Below are 24,489 nucleotides of genomic sequence, written 5' to 3' on the forward strand. Positions count from 1 at the left end.
TTCAACGTGTTTTTTCGACAACACTGTTGAGCTTCTTCAGTCACACGCTGACTTCTACCATTTATAATATAAAAATTAGTATAGTAGAAATGGTTATGAAACAAACCTCACTGGGTCAGTTATCAGCTCATGCTGGGCAGCTAAACTTTGTTCAGACTCACAGAACATGTTGGATATGTAAAGCTGAGTTTAAGGGAAAACAAGACATCACAAATATTTCAATTTAATGAAATGGTACAGTCATTAAAAAAACATAACATTTTGGGTTTTAATATTTCACTACTTGTAAACATCATATAGCTTAAATGCGGAGTTGGAACAAAGTGATACAGAATAAAGCTGTATATGGTATTGTCACATAGTTTAAAACAAGATTGGATGATTTTAACAACCTTAAAGCTCATTAAGGGGAAATAAAACTCAAAAACTGGGTTGCTACACATTTAACTCTAACTTTGCAATATACGGTAATGGTACATAAGAAGATTTTGTCTGTCACTCAATAGCCTTATATGATACACAACATACGTTGTCCTCACAGAAGAGCAACTACAACAGAAACAATAAATATTAGGATATAATACTGGGAGGTCCCAAAATACATATAAAATCCATATAAATTGCAATAAAGTCAGATTGGGTTAAATCTGAGGGTCACAACATGACTAACGACTCAAATTTTTTCTTCAGGGCTCTGAGATGGTTAAAGATGAAATGATGTCAGATTTTATTTGGTACAATCTGGCCCACAAACTTTACTCTTTTTCTCCCTCTCTCTTTCTCTTCTCAACCTTGTTTTGTTTTAGTTAAATTAGGGGGGCTGTTATAAAAATAAAAATAAAAAGCCAATTAAAAACAAAAGAAAAACAGAGATCGCAAAACAGAGGGAAATAAAATAAAGGTATACAAAGATGCCAGAGGTGGCAAGATAAAGCAAGATAACCAGCAGAGCCCCATCCACCCATATAAGTAAACACATCAGGCACATAAGGGGTTAATAAGTCCTTGATGTAATTTGGAACAAAGCCATTTAATGCTTTAAAAGTGATAAACAAAAATGTTTTAATAAATGTGGAATGAAACAGGAAGTAAATGTAACTTGGCAAGTATTTGAGTAATATGTTCACGTTTCTTAGTGACAGTCAAAATAAAGATAAGGCGTGTTCCCTCTTCTAACGCTAGATGGTGCTGTTGCTCCTCTGTGTCCTGGCGCTTCTGAAAAAGTGGAGGTGCAACACCTCCTTCATTGTCTGAGTAAAGGCACCGGGAGTGGATCCAATCCCGTCTCTGCCCTGCTCGCTCAGTCGTCCGCCATGGCGACCGCAAAGAGCCTCCCCTCTGGTATGAGCAGCATCTGAAACTCTGCTGGGTCTCTGTTTTTCTTCCACTACGTCTGGATGTTATATCTCCTCTCAGCTGGAGAAATACGTACGTGTGGATAAAGCCGCATTTCGAGAGAAGAGGGTAAGAAAGCCAAGTCCCCTCTCTGCGTGTGCTGTTAAGGGAAGTGATTCAACTTGTTTGAGGAGATTAGGGTTAAGTCCTGGGAGTATCTTTGCCGTGTTATTCTGTGATCCTGCGGGTTTTAGGGGAGGGAAACAACTATCACTGTGGGAAAATCTTCATATACAGCCAGTTAACGTCCTGCTTGTCTTCCGATGTGCGTTGCATTGCGCAGATATATACCTTTTAGCAGTATGGATGTGCGCAAACGCTGCAGTCGCTGATGGTTTGTAGCTGAAATGCACCATGCCTGTGTATGTATGTATGTATGTATGTATGTATGTATGCATGTATGTGTGTATATATGTATGTATGTGTGTGTGTGAGAGTGAGTTTGATATTTAAATGATCCAGATGTCTCCTGTAAATGTGCGTTTTTTCTGATCTGCCTCTTACAGTTTGCAGAGGCAGTCCAGGTAAGTCCATACGGTGCATTAATGTCACATGCTGATAATGTCCTGAGGATTACAGCAGCCTGCTTTGTTAACCCACATTACACTAATGGTGTGAACACACCAGTGGACCGTGTTAGGCGAGTCTAGATGGAGGGAAGGACCTCACTTCACCATTTTCTGCACTATTTTCTCAATCATCACTCATGCGGAGGCTTTACATGGCAGCCCAGCTCTGGTTACAACATATATGCATCACGCTGATTGTCCTTCTTTTCACTTAATGAACAGATGTCATGCTGTCAATAATTCAGTGCTAACTTCTAGAGATTCATGCAAATGCCAGCCACACCCAAGTATCGGTGTCTGGGGAAGGGTGTTTCTGAACACAGAGGAAATTGAGCCCTTTTTCTGTCGGTGTTTTGGAGCTTTGGCACAGGTAGGCAGCTGGCTGTATCAGCCCCCGCCTCTGGCCATTCAGCTGTCACTAAAGGATTCCAGCTGTGCAGTGTTGGACCCACTGAGGGGCCCTTGTGTGCCCCTGCACACAGAGGAACCACTGTTACAGCCCCCAAGACTCTATAAACTCTGTAAACCAGCAGTCACAGCTCCATGTTACACACTTGTGGGGAATTTCAAGCAAACAAGTTCAAAGGCAGGGTGATTTACCCAGAGAAACACTCAATGGTCTGTAAATGTCCCTCTCGTATTGTATACTATGCTATGACACTCATGTCCTCAGGAACAAGATGCCAGCTGTGCAACTGGTGACTGTTTTGTGTGTTTGTCTGAACCTGAGTTACCTATTCAGAGGAAAACACAGACTGGTTGATTCATGATCCCTGGTGCAGGGGGAGGGTATGTGTTGGCTGAAATAATCACTGCCTCCTCTTTTCACTGCCCTCTGATTCACTGGTGTTTTGTTTGAAGGGTGTCTGGTTGCGCGGCATGCATGTACAGGTCATATAAGCCACCAATTTAAGGAGTCGACATGAAACACTTGCCAATAATTTAGGCAAGGGCCCGTGAGTGATGACGGTGCAAGGATTAAATGTCATAAATAACTGGGGTTTTGATTGAGAACTATGCCTGTTTCCATTCACGCCCCTGGTGACCGCATTGGGTCTGGTTTCCATCAGCCCAAGGGAGCGTTTGTCTCTTCTTTAGCTGGAAAACCCCAATGTCTCGCACCCACTGCTCTGTGATGACAGTGCACAAACCTGCGTAAATGATGAGAACATGCTCTCGTGGTTAAATGGTTAAATTTGCTTATTGAATAAAAATCCTTCTGAATCATAGGCCCAGCTTTAGATATTTCAAGTAACCAAAGTTCATTATGAACTAAAACTCGAACAACATGATATAATATTTAAAACTCAGTAAGATTGCATGTTTGCAGTTTAGTTAAATTGGTCTTTACTGATTTTTAAAAAAAGAGAAAGAGGATAAGAACTTGGTAGAAGATTGATTAACCTTGGAGCTTCACAAATTTGGATATTTTGGAACCAGATCCATAAAAGGAACCAGCTGCTGGAACACAACTGTAGTCAGTACAGCTGAAACAGTCATCTGTCAAGTAGAAATTACTCCAAATATTTACTGGTTCCAGCTTCTCAAACAAAAAAGATTTGCTTTCATATCTTTGGAAATTGAAAATGCTTTTATTTTAGACTATTGCTCAAACAAAATAAGCTAAATCAAGATTCTATGGAAAGTTGTCTCAATTTTCTGGCACATTATAGACTACATGATTAAAGTATTGATAGTAAGAATGATAGTTAACTGCAGCTAGACTTGGGAAATCTTACTTTATTCCTCTAATCCACTCCAACTACAGTCTGCAGTGTTTCACAGGAAACTTTTCTTATGCTTGTCCTCTGCATCATGCAGACCATCATCAGACAGAAACTGAATTTAGTGTATCCACTGTCCTTGGCCTATATTCTCCATGCGCACTCTGCTGAATTACATTCTCCACTCCTTCGAAATGCCTTATTCAGCTTCCAGCTTAAACTTGGCAGCAGTCATTCACCTCTGCGGCAGCTGAACAACTGCCCACTGGCCTCAACACTCTGATGAACCACTTGGTGAGGTCTCGAGATGACATCAGCCGGCTGGAATGTGCAATGAAGATAGAATTAGGCAGGACGGCAGGGCCTTGGGGGGATCTGGCTGTGTGGATACATGAGGGGGGTGGATAGTGGCCAGCTCGTGTGTCAACGAGGAATGAATGAGTCAACAACTTTGTCCAAATACAGTCCTCCACCTGAGACAAACACAGACTGAGTCACTCTAAAGATAATTCCAAATTCTGCATGTCGACTTTGATTGAATTATCGGATAGCTGGATGCAGTAGGGAAATGTGTGTGTGGCTAACTGCTCTATGCAAGTCTCAGGTTTGTTTTTTGTAGTCACAGCTGGATCGAATTAGATTCTGTCTGTCTGTTACTTCAAAGCACATTCAATTCAGAGTGTCCTGATACCTATTTGACTTGACACCCCTGAGACCAATTAGAACATAATTAAATATGTCTGTGAGTCTTTGGTCCTAGTGCTTTGCCTTTACAACTTTCTGAATCAGTTGTCATTGTATTGACTGTTTGATTTTAAACCCAAGCTTTGTGATTCTTTTGTCAAGTCAAATTAAGGTTGCCTGATCTGCACTCTGAAATCAAGAACATGCTTAAATCTTTTCTTTTTTTAAATACAATAATTGGCTCTCCCACAGGCAACAATTATCAGCCATTAGTGGAAAGTGCAAATAATGCATTTACAATTACCCTGTTAGTGTGACACAGAGGGTTGTACAGCCTGTCTGGGCCCTGATGCATTGACTTACTACGCTGCTGATGCTCTGTGAGAGGAGGTTTCTTACCTTACTTATTAAGTTGGATCAGTTTTTTTGTAACTGTTTAATAGTGTTCATATATATGCAGGTGCAAATGAAAGACTGCATGTACATGTTTTCCTGACTTTTCTGTCTTTGCCTTTGTGCAGGCTGGGCAGTGAGCAGTGCAGTGCACCATGGCAGAGCCAGAGCTAGAGCCAATGGCCTCTGGAGCAGGGACACGTCTTGGAGCCCCGGAGACTCTTGGCATCAGTACGTTGGACCCCGGGCACAGACCGCCCCCCATGCCCCCCGGACGACATGTCACCATCAGGGTCCGTATGCTGGATGACACAGAGGAGCTCTTTGATATCTCGGTGAGCTATTAATCCTTTATTGCACAGGCACGTTTTTCTGTGAGATTTTGACTCTTAGTAGCCAAGAAACATTTCCAGTTTTCACAATTGAAGCAGCAGCAGCAGCAGCAGCAGCAGCAGCCTGGTAACAGGTTGGCATGGCAACTGCATGATGTTAAGTTGGTGAATTCATAGATGAAACTGGAGGGATCTTTTTTCTTTCTTTCCACTTTATTGTAGTGGTCTTTTCCATCTGATCTCTGCTTCCACTGAAACTATCTGAATCATGTTCTGCTGCTGTTTGTCCATTAAAATACTGCTTCAATTCCACTGTGACCTCCTGACACAGTGATATCTCCATTTTGGCACACTGGTGAGCTGAGGACGTGAGAGACAAACCCTTGCTGTCTTACACAGTGAATGCAGGCAAAGTAACAATTATAGTTCTTTACGTCTTTCAATGAGCATTGCTGCCATATACATCCCATTCATGATTTCAGGATTTAGAGGATTAAGTTTCTCATCACAGATCTAAATTAAGACAGTCCAGTATTGGCCATTTTCACAGATGCAAAAATGTTGCTAAAATTAGATACTGATTATAAATGACCTATTTTGCTCATAACACTTTAAATCCAGAATAAAGATATGATAAGTTATGCAAGCTGAATTTATGTCCACAAAGCAAGCAATTTGCAGATGTCATTCCAACTTTTGTAATTTTTATTTTACCATATGAAGGATTAGGCTGGTGTTTTCCCAGCAAATGACTAAAACCAAAACTGTTTGGTTGCCTGTTTAGCCAAGTCCTGATGTTGAATAATCCTGTGTACCATAGACTGACCTCCATTGTTGTATAAAAACTACAGAAAACACACAAATAAGTCACAATGTTGAGAAATGTACAATCATCAATCATAATGAACAAAGGTACAGTACTTGATTTTTAGTCATCCTGCTGCCATACATGCTTACTAGTTGTGTATTCATTTACGTCTGAAAATAGTTCCAAACACATGTACTATTCGCTCCTGTTTGAGTACTGCAGTGCCCATGTGTTTTAGGAATTATTGAGCCTTTTTTTTTTTTTCAAAAAATAAAAAGAATGTACATCTTCATTAAGAACTAATGAGCTGAGATCTCCAAGTACTATAGACATAGTAAGGAAAGTCATATCGACAGACACACAAATGCATTCATGGTTTTTGTCTTTTTGTGATTTGACAGTGAAAATAGTCAGTGACACCAGCTTTATCCGTTAAACAGATGAGATAATGAGATATAAACCACACTTTTTCCGCTGCATTCCTCTCAACTTGTGGTGTTTCGGTAAACTGTCCTCAGGCCTTGATTTAATGGCAGAGACGTTTGGGTGGAGTAAGTGAAAAGACTGTTATTCGTCTTAGAATAGACACAGCCATACCCTGTGACCACAAACCGTCTTGCCTGGAACAGAGGAGCGAGATGAGGAGATAGCAGAAAGTGGAAAGTGGTGATGGAGAGAATCAGATAGAGCGGCAGGCACAGAGGAGCTGTTTAATGTGTATGAATGGGGCTCGGCAGTAAAGCTGCTGAGCATTACTGACAGTTAGTAAGTTAGCAGTGCAGGCTGGATGTGTCCTCCTGGCTGTTTCCCAAGGCATATGGGTAAATGTTGTTCTTCATGCGAGCAGTGGAGCTCCCTGTGCATGCCAATCTTTCTAGTGGTATCATGTGTTGTACTTAATACTTAAGGTTCACTAGATTCACAGTGAGATCCCGTTTGATTACCCTCATTTAACATGTGTTATTTTGTGTGTACTTTGAGTTCGACAAGGCATTAAAAGTTGATTTGTTTTACCGCATTCCCACATTTTTTGGGACCAGTCAACTTCACAGTGTTGTTAAGACAGCATGCTTGTGTCATGTACCTCCCTTTGGCTTTTTCTTTTCTCAGTTTAGCAGTCAGTTCACTAACACCAGCATTTAGAAAGTGAATATCATCCAGTCTGTGACTCCTAGATCCAATATCAAGCAGAGCTGCAACAATTACTCAATTACAAATGATGAAAAACAAGAATCAGCAGCTATTTAAATAGTTCAATGATTGTTTTAGTCATTTTTTTAAGTAGAAATGTCAAATATTTACTGGTTGCAGCTATTCAAATATTGAAGCTTTTCTGTGTCATACATGACAGTAAACTGAATTTGTTTGTGTTTTGGACTGGGTTTTTGACATTTGACAAGGAATTTTTCAATACTGTCAAATGCTTGAACAATTAATCAAGAAATGAATCTGCAGATTAAAAGATGATGAAAATAACCCTTTGTTGCAGCTGTACAGGTGAGGAAGGAATTTAATTTAGCATGTTTCAGAGTTCACAATTTGTAAAAACCTGCAGGGAACCTGATACAGCCGCCCTTTGGCAGGCTTCTGAAAAGCTGGCCAATCAGAACAGAGTGGAGTCATAGGGAGTGGGGCCTTAAAGAGACAGGAACTAAAACTGCCTGTTAAGAGAAAGGAGTTGAACTGAGTGGCTGCATAAATGGCCAGTATAATATTAAAAAGGAGGTTTTTGAACTGTGAATCATGCAGAGTTACTCTAATGGGGTCCCAGAATAAAAATATTGAGCTGGACATGAGCACAATAGGTCCCCTTTACGTGTGTGACGCAGGGCTTTTCTTTTCTGGAAGTTATTGTAAAGAAACATTGTGATTGGTTCCATACACACACTGATTCTTGGTACTTTTTTGACTTGAAACATGTCAGATTTATATACAACAGCTTCGTCCTAGTCTTCTTTCCAGCCTGTATCATCTTCTTGTTTCCAACCCGCTGTCTGGTTTCATATAGTTTGATACACATAAAAAGATTACAGAGCAGCATCACTGTGGAAGTACAGTAGCAGGGCCATGATTTTGTTGCTGAGTTAGATATAGCTTTTTTCCCTGCTCTGCTGAAACAAGCCGAAGGTAAGGCCCCTGCTTAGAGGAAAGCCATATTCTATGCTCAATTGAACACACATTATAGCCTCTATCTCAAGTCAGCACTTGAGATAAAAAAAACTCAGTAGACTTAAAGTTTTGCCTCAAGGTCTCCAAGGAGTTCATTTTCTCCAGTCATAAGCTCGCATTCAGGATGGAAAGATCAGTTATCCTCTTTACAAAAAATGATCCAAAACAGGAAAAAAATTAGAATTTCTTCCCATGTTATCCAGTGTCATAATTGTCGTCTGTCTTTTCTATTTAGTGGGTACTTTAAGATGCAAAAGACAGAATGGATATATTTTGCAAGAGAAGTATCCAGTTGCTGAAAACGAGTCCACTTTGAAGGAATCCATAACTCACAAGACTTTGGCTTAGTAAGGATATTTGGAGGCGGGGAGTGAGTTGATGAATTTCAGCAGTAACTTTTGTTTTACCCAGTTTCAACCCAAAATGTTTCTTTTTTTGGGCCCAGCTGAGTCCAGGAATACAAAAAACATACGTCAACTTTGCTTAGATCCTGCTGATATTAATCTCTCCCCCGCAGCAGTAAAGTGAGATAACTGCATGGTCCACAAAACACATTTGTCAAGCAATTATCTAGTCTTTCATGTCATAAGAGGAACATAGAGTATTGTTTAAGAAGTGGTTAATCTCGGATGATGTTGTAGTCAGAGTGGCTTGAGGCAGGAATATTTTATATGTCTCTTTAAAAAAACATAAAACTTCCAACCTCACCCTGTAACTTATACTGAAGGCTTTAGTTCCTGTTCCTCAGATTCAGAGGGTTACGTTTCCACCTCAGCAGACAGAGTATCAGATGGACGAGAAACAAAAAGGGGCCATCTAGCCATCTCCTGGGTCACATACCATGCTGTGGCCTACTTTGCATACTGGCTGTGAACACACTTGTGTCATTGGTGACGATGTTTGGCTGAGCAAACCTGGACAACAGAAAATTGGCACTGACTGAGAAGCATTCTTCAGCTAAAACATCAGTCTTGTTCCACCTTTCCATTATTTGTTTTTTCATGGAGTTACCTTATAATGAATATGGGGGGCTTCTGTCCATTTTGCTCATGCAAGTTCAATAGAGCAGGAAATCCAGACTGTAACCAACAGTCTGTCTTGCAGTCCTTAGGCCAACTGACGCAGTCTGCGCCGATGTTTTGACGTTTATATTTGCTGATGGCTGGTGGAAGCTTTGCAGAAGTTGCCTGTGAGGAGGGTGATTGCAGAATGGATTTAGGAGGTGGGGGATGGGATGATGAAGGCAGAGTGGAGAGTCATGCTCATTCCTGTGAATGAAGGAAGCAGTCAGGCTCCATTAGCCAAACCTTACTGGTAGAATACTAACGAATACAGCTTAAAATGGAATATTCCACTTTCCACTTGTCTCTTTTTTCTCTCCCTCATGTTGCACTACTACTTGTGTTCTTCATCTCTAACTATAATGAGCCACTGAGGACTGCTGTTTTTCCTCTCCATCCATTACTTTGTCCATTACAGTCACGGGACAGTCCGTGCAAAAGAGAGCAGAGAAAAATCCTGAGCTTGTTCATTACAGACCCCTTGCTCTTGGCATTTTTATTTGCTTTCCATGTGAGATTTGTAGAGATTTACACAGCACAGTCTCATAAGACATACATTTTGCTTCCTTAATTACCGATAAAGTCAACAGCTAATTAATAGACCCGCAACAGTTTACACATTCACTGAAAAGCTACAAGACATCTTGTTGTACATTATCAGCAGCAGAACATAGAGCAAAATGTTCTCAGTGGGTTTTTTTTAGCACAGCACGTAGTAGGTGGGGAGAATCAGAGCAGTATTGTGGGGGGTCTTGATGCTCTCAGCAGCAGCTTTTGATCAGGGAGTTGAGATTACAAATCAGCGGATAAAGATGAACATGTTTTTGGATGCCACTCTTCGTTGTGTTTGCACTTACTTGACATTGCCCTACCATAATCCGTAATTCTAACAAATTATACTCTGATCTGGCTACAGGTACTAGAAAACACTGAAACTAACTCTCTCCCCACACTCACATGCAGTTTATCGAGTCACAATGATATTAGCTACAGAGTTCATGTGACAGGGTGTAATTCATCTCTTACTGAGAATCAAACAGTGCTGTCCGTGAACTCAATGCATAATTCCCAAGATCCATAGTCTATCACTACCATTTCCAACATTTGTCACAGCAAAGTAGATCCAGAAGTAGGGTTAGATTTGAGATGAAGTTACTACAAATGCCACTGGCTGGGTTTTCTATTTTGGGCCATAGAAGAGGCATCAGATGCTTCGGTTTTCCCTCCGTTCCCATAACTAAAGCATGTTTACAGCCAAATACTGAACAGAGAAACCAGGGCAGCAGGGACCACCCAGGCTAAAAGGGGGCCATGCTACAAAAGGAAGGACCTGCAAGCTTTAGAGCATGACTCTCACACCAGTCCAGAGGGGTCACCATCATCCCAACACTGGCCACTCTTACCCCCATATGCTGTCACCCATTCATTGTGATGGGAAGCAATTAGAGCAGCTTCAGTGTGCCTTGTTGTCAGCTGAATGGCAATGAGGTCCTGACTTAGACTCCTGACTAGAGAAAATAATCTGCACATTATTCAATAATGAAAATAACCATTAGCTTAAACACCGACTGGCAGCTTTACAGTCAACTTACAGTAGGTATGCAATCCAAGCTCTCATGAATGTTTAGAAGTAGAATTTCATCTTTGCAACATTTCCTCTGCATAGTGAGACATGTCGGTGTAATTGAAATTCAAGCCGCATATTATTTGTGCATGTTACAGACCCCCAAAGGTTCTCAATATCTCATGTTTCACGTTGTATATTTTCAAGTATGACATGTCGACTGTTAAGGAAGGCAGAGCTCAGAGGGAGGGGGACAGTCTAGTCTGGAAGCAGTGTGCTAAATCCTGTTAAACTCAGAGCTGTGGTGGGGACACGGTCTGCTTCCCTAGCTTCACAGCGCTTGAGGGGGAGAACTGACAGAGGTAGTGGTTGAATGATTCGGACTCAAAGGACGATTTGGCACTAGTATTTCTTGATGAGTTTTCATTGGCCAAATATGAGTACACAAGGGATTTTATTGGCTGTTGCAGTATTTGGGAGAATTGGGCAGCACTTAAGCAGCCCAAAGCCAATAATCCAGCCACCTTTTACACCATGTCAGTGAGTTTTCTAAACCCATTACTGTCACTCCCCCTTTTCTCTAATATGAGTCATGCACGAGTAACAGTAAGATCTATTTAGATTAACTGTGCTGTGACTGTTGCATACCTCTAATGTAGACGGTCAGTTTTAGGTGCGTATAGTGTGACCGTTGTGGAGGCTGAATTTTAAAGGCTAATTTTACGGCGCTGTGGGATTAAACGGGTAGCGAGATGCATGAAGATGGTGACCATGGCAATCTCCCTCTCCCCCCCGTAGAGTAAGCTTGAAAGTTTTGAACAAAAGGATTGTTAGAGACAGTATACAGACAAATAGCGCCTCTGATTTTTATCTCCCGTGTCACTTGAGAAAGTGTTTGGAGCCTGGCTGGGGAGACAATCAGAGAGAGGCCTTGATACAGCTGGGAGGTTGGGAATTACTGGCATTCAGGCATCTGATGTTCGCCATTGCTGTCTGTTCTGCTAATACATTATGTTTGTTCACGTTAGGGAGTCTTAAAATAGATTCTTTCTTCTGCTCTTAAAGACATCTGCCCCAAAAGTATTCTCCCAACCTGTTTTAATATATTGTAATTCTTTCTTAGAAAACATGCAGATACTTAATGGAATTTGTCATTTACCATCCCATCCCTGCTAGAAAGCATATTCTTGGCACAACTGCAACAACCTTTGAGCTTTATACCCCGTCTGAGGAGGCAGTTTAGATTCTAGGATGACGCGCTCTATGTAAACATACATCGCTATGAATTCAGTCTCTATACGAGTTCATCTTTGAAAGGCCACATGGAATCGCGCAGGTCGACGTGTGAGTTGCCATGGCTACACATAGAGGTGGATGAGGAGCATCTGAGCTGGTTGCCGCGCTGCAGACTTCTGTCTTCCACTGATATCTGCCGGGGAGGAGGGGAGGGTGGACGACTGGGGGGAGGGAAGGCGGCGTCTTCATGCAGAGCATTAATGTGAGTGTAGCGCGCTAGCATGGGGATACGCTGCTGCACACCAATTATGACTAACATATTCAGGAGACACATCCCACCTCACTGAGTGCTGTGATTATGTGTGTGAGTTGCTTTTTTGTATTCAAATCCCTTTATTGAAAAAATGACTGACAATAAGTTTTGAAGGATTATTAGCTGTTCTTGGTTTCACTGCTGATTGACCCAGTTTCCCTGAAAGATGGCATTGTGTTTGGGATAGCAAGGATTTTTTTTTTTTTGGGGGGGGGAGGGGGGTGGTCATGTGCTCTGTGTCACCATAAAAACATTAATGGAAAATTAGTTTGCTTATGTTGAGCTAATGTTGAGTCCTTTTTTTTGGACTTTCCACTGGTGGAAGGTAATGTGAACACGGCATTCAAGTCATCATCCTTGCACTGACTGTCTGTTGTCAGCCAGAAATATTCTCATACTTTCCTCACATGAACTGTGAACCCTTGGTTGCCTTTCTCTCATGGCATGAAATTGAAATCCCGCAGTGGGATGCAAGGGGTGGCGGTGTAGGGGGTGGTTGTTTTTCCATGTACAGCCATCTTCCTCCCTCACATCCTGAAATGTAATTGGGTTGTGGAGGATAAGAGCCACAGGAGATGAACAACAGTGGGAATCATGTGGTGGCTGATGGCTGAGAATACTAACATGCTAGATAATAAGGGACACCACATTTTTGATTTGAGTCGTAAACATGAACGCCATTTTCATCAGATCACTTTATTGAATCATCTGCATCAGTGGTTCCAAATCAGGGCTAGTTGTATGGAAGCGGGTAACTCTGGAGTGATTAGGGGGGTAATTGGAAAGATTATGCAGTAGCTCAGCTAATTAAAGAAAACAATGAAAATGAACAATGAACATTTGTGTTTTGAAGGAAAATCACAAGAGTAGAATTGTGTTGATTCTGATATTTAGATATTAGTTATTTATTTGTAAATGTATTGTCACAATAACTGCTAACCTTCCATCTTTTGGATTTTGGTCTATTTTCTGACATTTTATAGAGAAGACAAATAATCAGTTAATGAAGAAAATAATTGGTATATTAATCAATAATGAAAATAATTGTAAATTACAGCTCAACAAATTAGTTAGAAACTTTGCTAAAGCAAAAAATCAAAATGGAAAGCTAAAAGTGATCAATAAATCGTTGAGGCATCAAACCTCTGCCACTCCAGGTGGTAGAGGTATAAATGCCAGCTTGATCAAATCTACTAAAACAGTAAAATGTGACCAACACTCCACAAAGGCGCTCTTATTTGTCAAGGGGATACAACGAAGGGGTAGTTGAGTACATCTGACAAGGCTTTTGGCCGGTGGCAAACAAAAAAAGGTTGTAAACTACTGGTGTACATCCGTATTTGCGGTAATGTGGAAACACTGGATTAACTGTGTGAAATAATGGTCGTCTGTCAACAGCCTGGGTTTTCCCAGATTGTAAGAAGACTGGAACATACTGATGTAAACCCATGAATGAAACACAGGCTGTTACATGGCCTGTGTCTTCTGGTTGTATTGATGAAAATAGAAATGTATCGGCCCATCAGACAAGTGTTAGATGGATGAGAGAAAAACACAACTGAAATCCCTCCTGTGTAGCTACTGGGACATTCCTAACAGCATGCTGAAATTAGATGTCCACCATGCATCTGTAACAAAATGGTGTGATTCCCTCTCAGAGATATCTGTCATATTTTTCCTGTGAGAGATTCTGCAACTGGGTGAAAACCGCTTTTTTGGAGGCCCCGGGGGTTTTCTATTGCAGGAATGTGAAGCAACTGACTATTGTTTGAATAGTAAATACTTCCATTATATGTCACCTCTCAATTTCCATAAAGACTCATCACAAGCAAACTGCTATAAACACAGCTATTGTTGTTCACTTCATTGCGTGACAATCCTGCCTAGAAACCTCATTTACTTTGCATCATTCATGCCATTCAGTGGAAGGACAGACTGAAAGAATACAGAGCTACTGATGAAAGCTGTCAGGTTACATATGACGAACATTATGCTGCATTGCTTTCTATACTGTGCACAGGTGCTTTGGGAAAAGCGATGCCTGTATAATAAGTCTTTCTTGTTCCTATGGTAACCGAGATGGATGTCTCTTTGTGCAAGATCCTCATGTTTGTTTGGTTCAGACGGCTGTGAAGCAACTCTATCTGCCCGTGTGACCATTTGCCTGTGTCAATGCACAAAGAAAGGACGAGACGTAATGCAAATGTTAACCTGTGCTCTCTTTGCAGGGTTTTGTGACAGATGCATGAAGGTGGATCCTCTGACTTTTCATGCCCATGCACATGCATTATTCCATTGAACGTTGCCCTTTGATGACAGCTTTCTGATCTTGAACTTGAACTTTTGAGCTGTATCCCACTGACTGAGCAGGATCAGGGTTGGTAGACATAATACATACATACATGATGGGTGTGGCTATGGTGCTGGTTCTAGCTATCTACCCATTCTCTGTGATGTCCCCTCTGGTCTCAAATAAAGAGCGAAACCCTCATGGGAACCAGTATGTCTCAGCTGCACAGCAGCTTCACAGCTTCACTACCCCTCTTCAATGAATTATGAATTTCTTATTGAGATCCAGCAGCACCTAATTAATATGCTAGAACCGACTAGCAGTGTGATATCTTGGGATTATTCTTATCCTCTAGTGCCTTCTTTCATCCTGTGTGCTCTGGCTTCACCTTCACTGCTCTCATCTCCTGAAATGTCCTCATCATTTAGAAAATGATCAGGCTGTGCTGCTTCTGCTGTTGCACATATGCTGCTCTCTTTTTTGCGTGTTATTTCCTGCCACGCTTCATCTGTAATTAAAACAGAAACTGCCGCATTTCTGGCTACGTTTCCGGTCAGTGCTGTAGCTTTTTCCTCCAGTGGAGGCACTCCCTTGACGCTTGACATGTTGCGTATCAGAACTCCTTTTTTACCTGCGCAGCTGAGTCTGCCTCCCACTGCTGCCTAGCCATAATTGAATTTGGGCTCTCTTGGGCAGATAGAGGAGATGTGTGGGAGGGAGAGTGAGGATGATTGAAGCAAGGAATGAAGGAGGGACAGCAGAGTGTGTGCGTGTGTGAGAGAGAAAGAGAGAGTGAAATCTCAAACCAGTTGCCCCAGCTGCACATATGCCTATGAGGGGCCGTTTAGGAAATAATTCATAGTTGCTCTCACATGTTACATCATACTCTCTTACAAACACTAGTATAGTCACGCACACATACTATCATACTCTCTCACATACACTACTATAGTCACACACACTTACTACTATAGTTACACACACACACACTTACTATCATACTCTCTCACATATACTACTATAGTCACACACACGTACTATCATACTCTCTCACATATACTACTATAGTCACACACACTTACTATCATACTCTCTCACATATACTACTATAGTCACACACACTTACTATCATACTCTCTCACATATACTACTATAGTCACACACACTTACTATCATACTCTCTCACATACACTACTATAGTCACACACACTTACTATCATACTCTCTCACATATACTACTATAGTCACACACACTTACTATCATACTCTCTCACATACACTACTATAGTCACACACACTTACTATCATACTCTCTCACATACACTACTATAGTCACACACACTTACTATCATACTCTCTCACATACACTACTATAGTCACACACACTTACTATCATACTCTCTCACATATACTACTATAGTCACACACACTTACTATCATACTCTCTCACATACACTACTATAGTCACACACACTTACTATCATACTCTCTCACATATACTACTATAGTCACACACACTTACTATCATACTCTCTCACATACACTACTATAGTCACACACACATACTATCATACTCTCTTACACGCTATTATGGATGGAACAACATGATAGTGAATGTATGAGCGAATAATATGCGATGTGTGCGAGTATAGTAGTATGTGTGAGAGAGTTTGATTGAAAAGGAAGTCAACTTGAATTCCCAGTTTCTGATTGGCTCATCGCGGATGTAGGTACCGGATGTCCTACTTTCCAGCGGGATCTCAAGGACAATGTCCCGCCTCCTCTAAGATGATGAATTTGCATGGATGCTAACATCTGAAAATGGTCGACCGGGGCCGTGTCAATGAGGCAATTGGACTTTTAAATAACATTTGAACTGGTTCCAATGTGATAACCACAATGTCGGAAATTTCGAACCGTAATCAACAGCCCTCACGTAGCGCGGTCGATGAGGAAATGCGGCGGGCCTTCAGACCTGGAGCATCAGGTGTATCAGGGCAGAGCGGATCCTCTCAAGCTAACCTTAATGCAGGGTTTCCCACAGAAAATGTGTTAGTTAAGGTGGTGGAGAGCAGTGAGACCGGGGGGGGGGGGGGGTTTATACATTTTTTGTTTTTGTTGACATTGTCAAAAATGTGATAATTCCACTTAGTTTATTACTGAGGTCGTACTAAGAGGTGGTGGTGTACTTGGGTGCATTATATTGAAAGGTGTTCCTAATATTTTTCCCTCCTCATGTATGTCGATGGAATGGACAAAATATTAAGAACACCATTCAATATAATGCATCCTAATACACCACAATCACTCAATAATGGACATAAAGCAGAATTTTCACCTTCTTGTTAAAAAATGTAGTATAAGCTTCATAAATGTAGAATTTATAGCAGAGCTGTATTGGATTAAATTAGATTGCACAGGTTAGGCCAGTGAGTATCTTATATAGTTAACTTATTCTCTGAACTATATTTTATAGTAATTACAATTTATATAGTATTATACAGTTAAGTAGTGATATTCAGCTTCAGTAGCATCACGTTTTTGTTGAATCTGCCTCACTCTCTCTCTTCAGGACTGCTGAATGAGAAAGCCTGAAACGTGTTGCTATAGTAACGTCACAGTTACCTGTCTGAGGATTAACGTTGTTAATGATGACATCACATGGCGCTGTTTTCATTAGTTTTTCTGAGCAGGTTCTGCCTCAGATGATGTAGATTTATGTTTTAACCAGCGGTCTGTGTTTGTTTCCTTAAACTTAATATCAGTGTTAGCGTGTCTGTGTTATGCTAGCGGGAGGTACAGCGAGAGCTACAGGTGTGTTCAGGGTCGAAGTCAGACAGTCGGACATAGCGGTTCCGGCCAGTCGTCCTGCAGTAAACACCGCTGCAGACGTTGGTTGAACATTAATATACATCGCTGTAAATGTGTGCGGGAATATAAGTGTTGGATTTGCGGGAATCTATTAAATTGTGCGCAATACCTGCAATCCCGCGCTGAAATTCAGGCCCTGATCATATATATATATTTATTTTTGTTTTTTATTTTTTATTTTTTTAAGACGTTAGTTAAGGCGGCAGGCGTGTGTTGCTAAGGCGGCCACCTTAACTGTAAAGTGCTGTGGGAAACCCTGTTAATGGCAACAAAAAAAATTGTCTCATTGACACGGTCCCGGTCGACCATTTTCAGATGTTAGCATCCATGCAAATTCATCATCTTAGAGGAGGCGGGACATTGTCCTTGAGATCCCGCTGGAAAGTAGGACATCCGGTACCTACATCCGCGATGAGCCAATCAGAAACTGGGAATTCAAGTTGACTTCCTTTTCAATCAAACTCTCTCACACATACTACTATACTCGCACACATCGCATATTATTCGCTCATACATTCACTATCATGTTGTTCCATCCATAATAGCGTGTAAGAGAGTATGATAGTATGTGTGTGTGACTATAGTAGTGTATGTGAGAGAGTATGATAGTAAGTGTGTGTGACTATAGTAGTGTATGTGAGAGAGTATGATAGTAAGTGTGTGTGACTATAGTAGTATATGTGAGAGAGTATGATAGTAAGTGTGTGTGACTATAGTAGTATATGTGAGAGAGTATGATAGTAAGTGTGTGTGTGTGTAACTATAGTAGTAAGTGTGTGTGACTATAGTAGTGTATGTGAGAGAGTATGATAGTAAGTGTGTGTGACTATAGTAGTGTATGTGAGAGAGTATGATAGTAAGTGTGTGTGACTATAGTAGTGTATGTGAGAGAGTATGATAGTAAGTGTGTGTGACTATAGATTGTATGTGAGAGAGTATGATAGTAAGTGTGTGTAACTATAGTAGTGTATGTGAGAGAGTAGGATAGTAAGTGTGTGTGTGTGTAACTATAGTAGTAAGTGTGTGTGACTATAGTAGTGTATGTGAGAGAGTATGATAGTATGTGTGCGTGACTATACTAGTGTTTGTAAGAGAGTATGATGTAACATGTGAGAGCAACTATGAATTATTTCCTAAACGGCCCCTCATATATGCCTCCTGGATAGGTATTGACCTGACAACACTACCTCCCTCCACATTATTAAAGTGGGAACTGTTACATAAACTACCAGGGAGAATACCAAACCAAAAGATTAATATGTCCAGGGGCAACAGCACAGCCAAGCCTCATATAGCTTTGCTCAGGTTCTCTCTGTAAACTTATGGCATGTTTGGGCTCCTTTTAAGCTTTAGACCAGGCATCCTAACTGTTGAGTTTTTATCTGGCTGTTTCTATTGAAAAGTGATGCACGGAAGTCCAGTTCTAAAGGAGTCAAAGCTCTGTCAATAGAGGCCAGTGTGGGAATGACCCTTAATAGATATCAAAAGATTTGTCCCAGGGGACGTCTGCTTTCATACAACCAGTGGGGGGTTGGTCCTTTCTGGTCATTTCAGTTCTTTAGAGTCTCTCAGCGGCAGAAAATGACTGCTTCAGAGTATTTGTCATTGTCAGGGTTTGCAGCATAGCTAGCTGTTGTCAAAGTCACAGCGTGTTTTGTGTCCTTGTTAGCCAAAGAGGGTCAGCCACGTTAAGTGCTGACACACCCTGCCTTCAGTGCAAACTCTGGAGCTCACCTTACAGTTCGAGATAGTTATATTTCATTTTAAAGCACAATGGGATCATGGCATTATACTGTGCCAAGGCTGGATTTCTTGTGGGTATAATTATCTCTGCAAATATGAACATTCTGTAGATATTGTCTCAATTTTGGAGTAGCGGAATTAAGCATTGATAGTCTAATCATCTTGTTTTTAAGTTTCTGTTGGAGACACTAGTCTGTGGTCTTAATGTGATTCACTCTCCTTATTTAATTTAAAGCCATTACAGTGTAATGTTGTCTGGGTGCTCATTCACATATGCTTAGTTGACCTCCTTTCTACATAGAGGCAGCATGGAAGCGTTTAGCCTAATACAGAAATATTTGGTTAGTTAACTTACACGTGAATGACTGTGATGTAAGTGAAGTGATAACACTGCACAATCTGATGCGAACCATGTGCTTTGAGTTTTTCAAAGTGTTGCTGCTGAGTAACTAATAGTAGTGAGTTTCTTAAAATTGCATTAGCTAAGACAGAGAAGAGAGACAGCACACAATAATAACAACCAAGAGCAGAGACAAATATTTTTAATCTATTAAATTTGACCAACACAACACAAGGGTTAAATGTGAAGGCACTGTATCCATGTCAGGGTCCAGGAAAAGTAATTCTACAGAGGAGATTGTTAGTCGGCCTGCCCTTAACACATTTTTATGGTGACAGCGAATGATTATTTTTATTATCATATAATCTGTTGATAGTTGTTTGTCCAATAAATGTCAGAAAATGTTAAAAATCCCAATCAGTTTTTCTCAAAGCCAAGGGGGACATCCTTGAATGTCCCCCTTGCGGAACAATCCACAGCTCAAAGACATTCAGCGTACTGTAAAGATGACTAAATAAACCAGAAAACATTCACATTTGATAAGCCGGAATCAGAGGACTTGGACTTGGATTTATTTTCTTAAAAAATGACTCCAAACAATTAATTTATCAAAATAGATGGAAATTAATTAAATAATTGGCAGCTCATCCATTAATTGACAAATGGTTGCAGCTCTAAACATTTTTCATCCAATCTTGTGAACTGCACCTCTAGAGCCGGGTAACCATGCTGCACTATACAGTAGGTTACCATGGAGATCTTTCCAGTAAAATAGTGAGCAGGCATTGTGAGACTGCAAGCCTGGGTTGGACCCAGTGTTGGTTTGCTAACTTTTCTTGATAAGACAAACCCCAGGTCTGCATTTGAACCTGAAAAGCACTTGAATGTGCACACTGCTGGTACTTTAAACCTCTTACATGCAGAAACAGTCATGTTCATTTCTCATCTATTGTTTATGTCTGGTTAAATTAGTCAGAGTGGATTGTTTCAGTTGCTGAGAGCCCTTAAACCTCAGTCCTCTGAAGCATGAGTCCAGTGCGCTCATTTCCTGATCCAGATTTATGTAGGAATCACGTCCTTGCTACTTGGCTTAAGTCACACTGACCTCACAGGAGGTAGAAATGGTTTTGGGTGTGCTTGAGAAGCCTTGAACAGGGTGTGGTGTTTGTATCGTATATATTTTAGCCCCCAAAAACCATGATTATGGTCACAGTAATTACAAGATTATCACATGGAGAAATAGAGCTAAAAGCTCTGCCACTAAATGCGGAGTCATATAATGATTAAAATGGCAACATTTATGTGGAGATAATTACTTATCTTAACCACATGCTTGCTTCCTGCTCTTGATGATTCCACCATATATATATATATATATATATATATATATATATATATATATATATATATATATATATATATATATATATATATATATATATATATATATATATATATATATATATATATATATATATATATATATATATATATATATATATATATATATATATATATATATATGTATTTCCTCAGAGATTAGCCATCACATTTTTCTTTATGTTGCCATGGTTACTGGAGGAATTGGTATTCTGTAGTCACAGAGGCCTAAATTCCGTCTGGACCCAGTGGCCTGCAGACATGGAGCAACAGCTGCCTTCATTGAGGCTGAGCCTGCTCCCGCATTTGTTTGCCGCCTTGTGTCTGTGACGGAGTCCACCGGCAACCATAAATGTGAGATTTCGGGAAACGGGTGCTTATTTTCTTGCTGCAGGGTGTACTTGCAGAGTGCTGAAGGTTTAAACTGTGCTGCATTTAAATGTGATGCATAATGTTGCACTGAATGTTAAGTGTCAAATTGACTTGGCTTCTGCAACAAACTGTCCAGATTAGTGCAAAAATGTTTCTGAACTCTGTTTCTCAAAGCAGGTGTCCTACTGTACCACCAAGCTTAGTGCTTTACCTGAGCGCCTCTATTCAGTTGCACACATGCACTGACACCTCTTCCATCTCAGACTGTAGTCAACTCAAATAGAGAAAACACAACGGTGGCAAGTAGTAAAATCATTTTTATGAAATTATGACATTTTACACAGACATTCATGGCTCCTGGATGAATGCCACTGATTTTGGTTAGAGCCTGACCATCAGCCAATATTGGCCTATCGCAGATATATTGTTATCGGTGTATATGTTGCCCGATATGTGCCAAATTAAATACTTTTAGTATAGTATAGTATAGTATAGTATAGTATAGTATATAAAGTTATATAGGCAGTTTTTTAATATATATTTGATTCGTTCTTAATTCAAGTTTTATATGTAAATACGTTTTTTTAATGTGCTATTTTATCTATTATTAAATTTCCACTAAAGTTTACTGTTTCAGTGCAATGATGTTTATTACAATAAAGTTTATTGTTAAAGTGTAAAATATGATGCCTCCATTACGCATCTTTATCAGAAGTGTTGATAACCACTTTTAGAATTTATTTTGGTGATACCAACTTTTCCTGTAGCGTTGCCAGAAGTTGGAAGTGGAGGATGGGCCTTTAATAGTCAGACACCACTGATTGGAGCCAAGTATTGGTCACTGCAGTCTCAAAAACATCCCAAATATACAAATCTGTCTTGATTCAAGAATCAATAAGGTGGCTGTGTGTGTGTCTCATTAGTTCTTATGCTGTCTCATCCAGTGTGTGCCCAGAAGACACTAAGACACTAGTTTCTACAGTCTAATGAACTCATACTTAAAATTCAGTGGGCATCTTACGTACACATCATGAGCGGTTGTTTCAAACGGAGAGTACTTTCTTGGCTGTTGACCTTAATCCTCGTCGACAGGAAGTGCAGCCTCAGTCTGAAGCTCTTGTCTCTACATCTGCTTGCCCTAAGGTCAACTATATTCTGACAGGGAAATCCCAGCACACTCCTTCACACTGGCCAAATGATAAATAGAGGCTCAAGGTAAATACATTTAAGTGTTGAAATATGATGTCTGATTTATTGATTTTTGGCGTCCAAGGATCCCTGGAGTGTTTTTGCAGCTACTAATTATTAGGTTAGCCTCTGCTTGGTCAGTTTGTTGCTGCAGGTTGGAGGTATGGAGGAAACAGCTCACAGACTGTCTGGACAGACCTGTTTCTAAAGATTGTCACTATATATCAGAAGTGGGATGGAATTCAGCCATGTTTGATAAAGCTTGCGTTGTTGAGTCACAACAGCCATTATCACGACAGTAACTTACTCTACATCACAGGGCAGAGGCCCTCTGGATTTGCTTCGCAGAGAGCTAAGTAGTTTAAGGCTAATCTCAAGGAGGCCAATTGATTGGCCTCACCAGTAAAGCAGCATGCGCAGCTGTCATTATTTATTACTGGTGGAGATTATGGGAAGGAAAATGCAGCGGGACAGTACCAACACATTCCTCAAGAGACTTTCCTGCTTTAACCCTGGAAAAAAATCTCTTTAATGCCACCCAGACTCCCTTGTCTCATCTTCTTCACAGTTTGTCCCACTCAAAAAAGCTGTGGTGGTCTGGAGTGAGGTGGCGAGGCAGAAAGCTGCTCTCCCAGCCTTTGATTCAGGCTGTGTTGATGCCACACTTTGTCTCCAGACAGTAGCTGTGCTCCCACAGTGCTAAATCATGAGTGATGCTGTCAGTCAGTAAAAGGCTTTTCTGTGGCACAGTGGCAGCTGAAAACCGACACTGTGCATTTGTCTTCATCTTACACATCAAGTGCCCTGTGAAATGTCAGTTACTGTATTGAACCTAACTCAGACTGTGATTAATCAAGTAAATGGAAGGAATAATTCTTCGGTAATTAAAGTTATCATTAGTTTCAGCACTGATTAGGAGTGGGTGAATTCAATTATCTCTCACGGACTGTAGCCTTTAGAGTCAAAATAATTAGTTGATTAATCCATTGGTCAATGGACAGCAACTTAATTGGCAACTATTTTGATGATTAATTGTTTCAGTCAGTTTTTTTTGTCTCAGTATCATCATATAACCCAAATCTGCTTGAACCCGATGTTGAATCACAGAATCCTTACTTTTGGATGTCTCTATCTTGTCTCAATTGTTTAGTTTGTTACTGTGTCTTTGCATTTGTATACAGTTCAAGCCAAAAGTTTGGACACACGGTCCAGTTCACGTGAATGAGGAAGTGTGTCCAAACTTTTGATTGGTGAGTGTGTTAGGGTTATTGTTGTCTTTGGCTGTGAATTTGCCCGGATCTGCAGTACATATTAATTATACTCCTGCTATTGCCTGTGTGCCATATTTTGATAACATCCCATATTACTACTTTGTCCTGATCTCTTAACATCACAGTGATTATGTATATCAGTGTGTATGTTCCAATATTAGCAATCTGCTGCTTACAGGCAGGGTGGCGCATTTACTTATACTTAATTAACATACCTTGGATATTAATTTTTCCACAAAGTGTCCCATCTGTTTTGTATTTGATGAATTTGTCAGGGTTTGAGGCTTGGCCAACCTCTCATCTGTCTCAGCCAATGCCCAGATTACTGATTCAACAGCTGTTGGTCTGGTGGTCTTATCTCCTTTTTTAATTTGAGATTTCTGATGTTGTCTTACAGTCCCAACACTGTCCATACTTACAAGGATTGTACATTAGCAAACTAAATATTGAAACAGCAGGTTTTGAAACATGTTCCCACTCAAAAATAGCCATGTAGATTTCTGCTTACAGTTCCACAACTCATCTAAAATTTAGATCTAAAAAGAAACAGCACACTCAGTCGAGAAGTAAATGATCCTGGTGTGTACTGGCTGTGTTTACTGGGAATAGGTGCATAAAACTGGAAGGCAGCCCTGCTTGGTTTGTGCTTTGGCTTGGTGGACTGTGATAGACTGTGAATTGGAAATGCGACTTTTCAGGTTTGTAGTCCTGCCAGCTTGTTTTTCACAGGACCGGTGTAGACTGAGTGCCATTATGGACGCATTACTGTTATTCCTCTTTCACTCA

At 40.5% G+C, this 24,489-nt stretch overlaps 1 protein-coding gene across 1 annotated transcript in view; it reads left to right on the plus strand.

Annotated features, from left to right (window-relative positions):
* The first annotated feature begins 1,324 nt into the window (after positions 1–1,324).
* Positions 1,325–24,489, plus strand: part of LOC133992601 (FERM, ARHGEF and pleckstrin domain-containing protein 1-like) — a 50,196-nt gene continuing 27,031 nt past the window's right edge. Inside the window, exons 1-5 of the mRNA XM_062431286.1 lie at positions 1,325–1,464; positions 4,894–5,100; positions 5,212–5,235; positions 18,506–18,518; positions 20,348–20,368. Coding sequence (XP_062287270.1) covers positions 4,921–5,100; positions 5,212–5,235; positions 18,506–18,518; positions 20,348–20,368 — 238 coding nt within the window. The 5' untranslated portion in view covers positions 1,325–1,464; positions 4,894–4,920. The remainder of the gene's footprint in view (positions 1,465–4,893; positions 5,101–5,211; positions 5,236–18,505; positions 18,519–20,347; positions 20,369–24,489) is intronic.

Source organism: Scomber scombrus, chromosome 13, assembly GCF_963691925.1.
Source record: "Scomber scombrus chromosome 13, fScoSco1.1, whole genome shotgun sequence".
Lineage (NCBI taxonomy): Eukaryota > Metazoa > Chordata > Actinopteri > Scombriformes > Scombridae > Scomber > Scomber scombrus.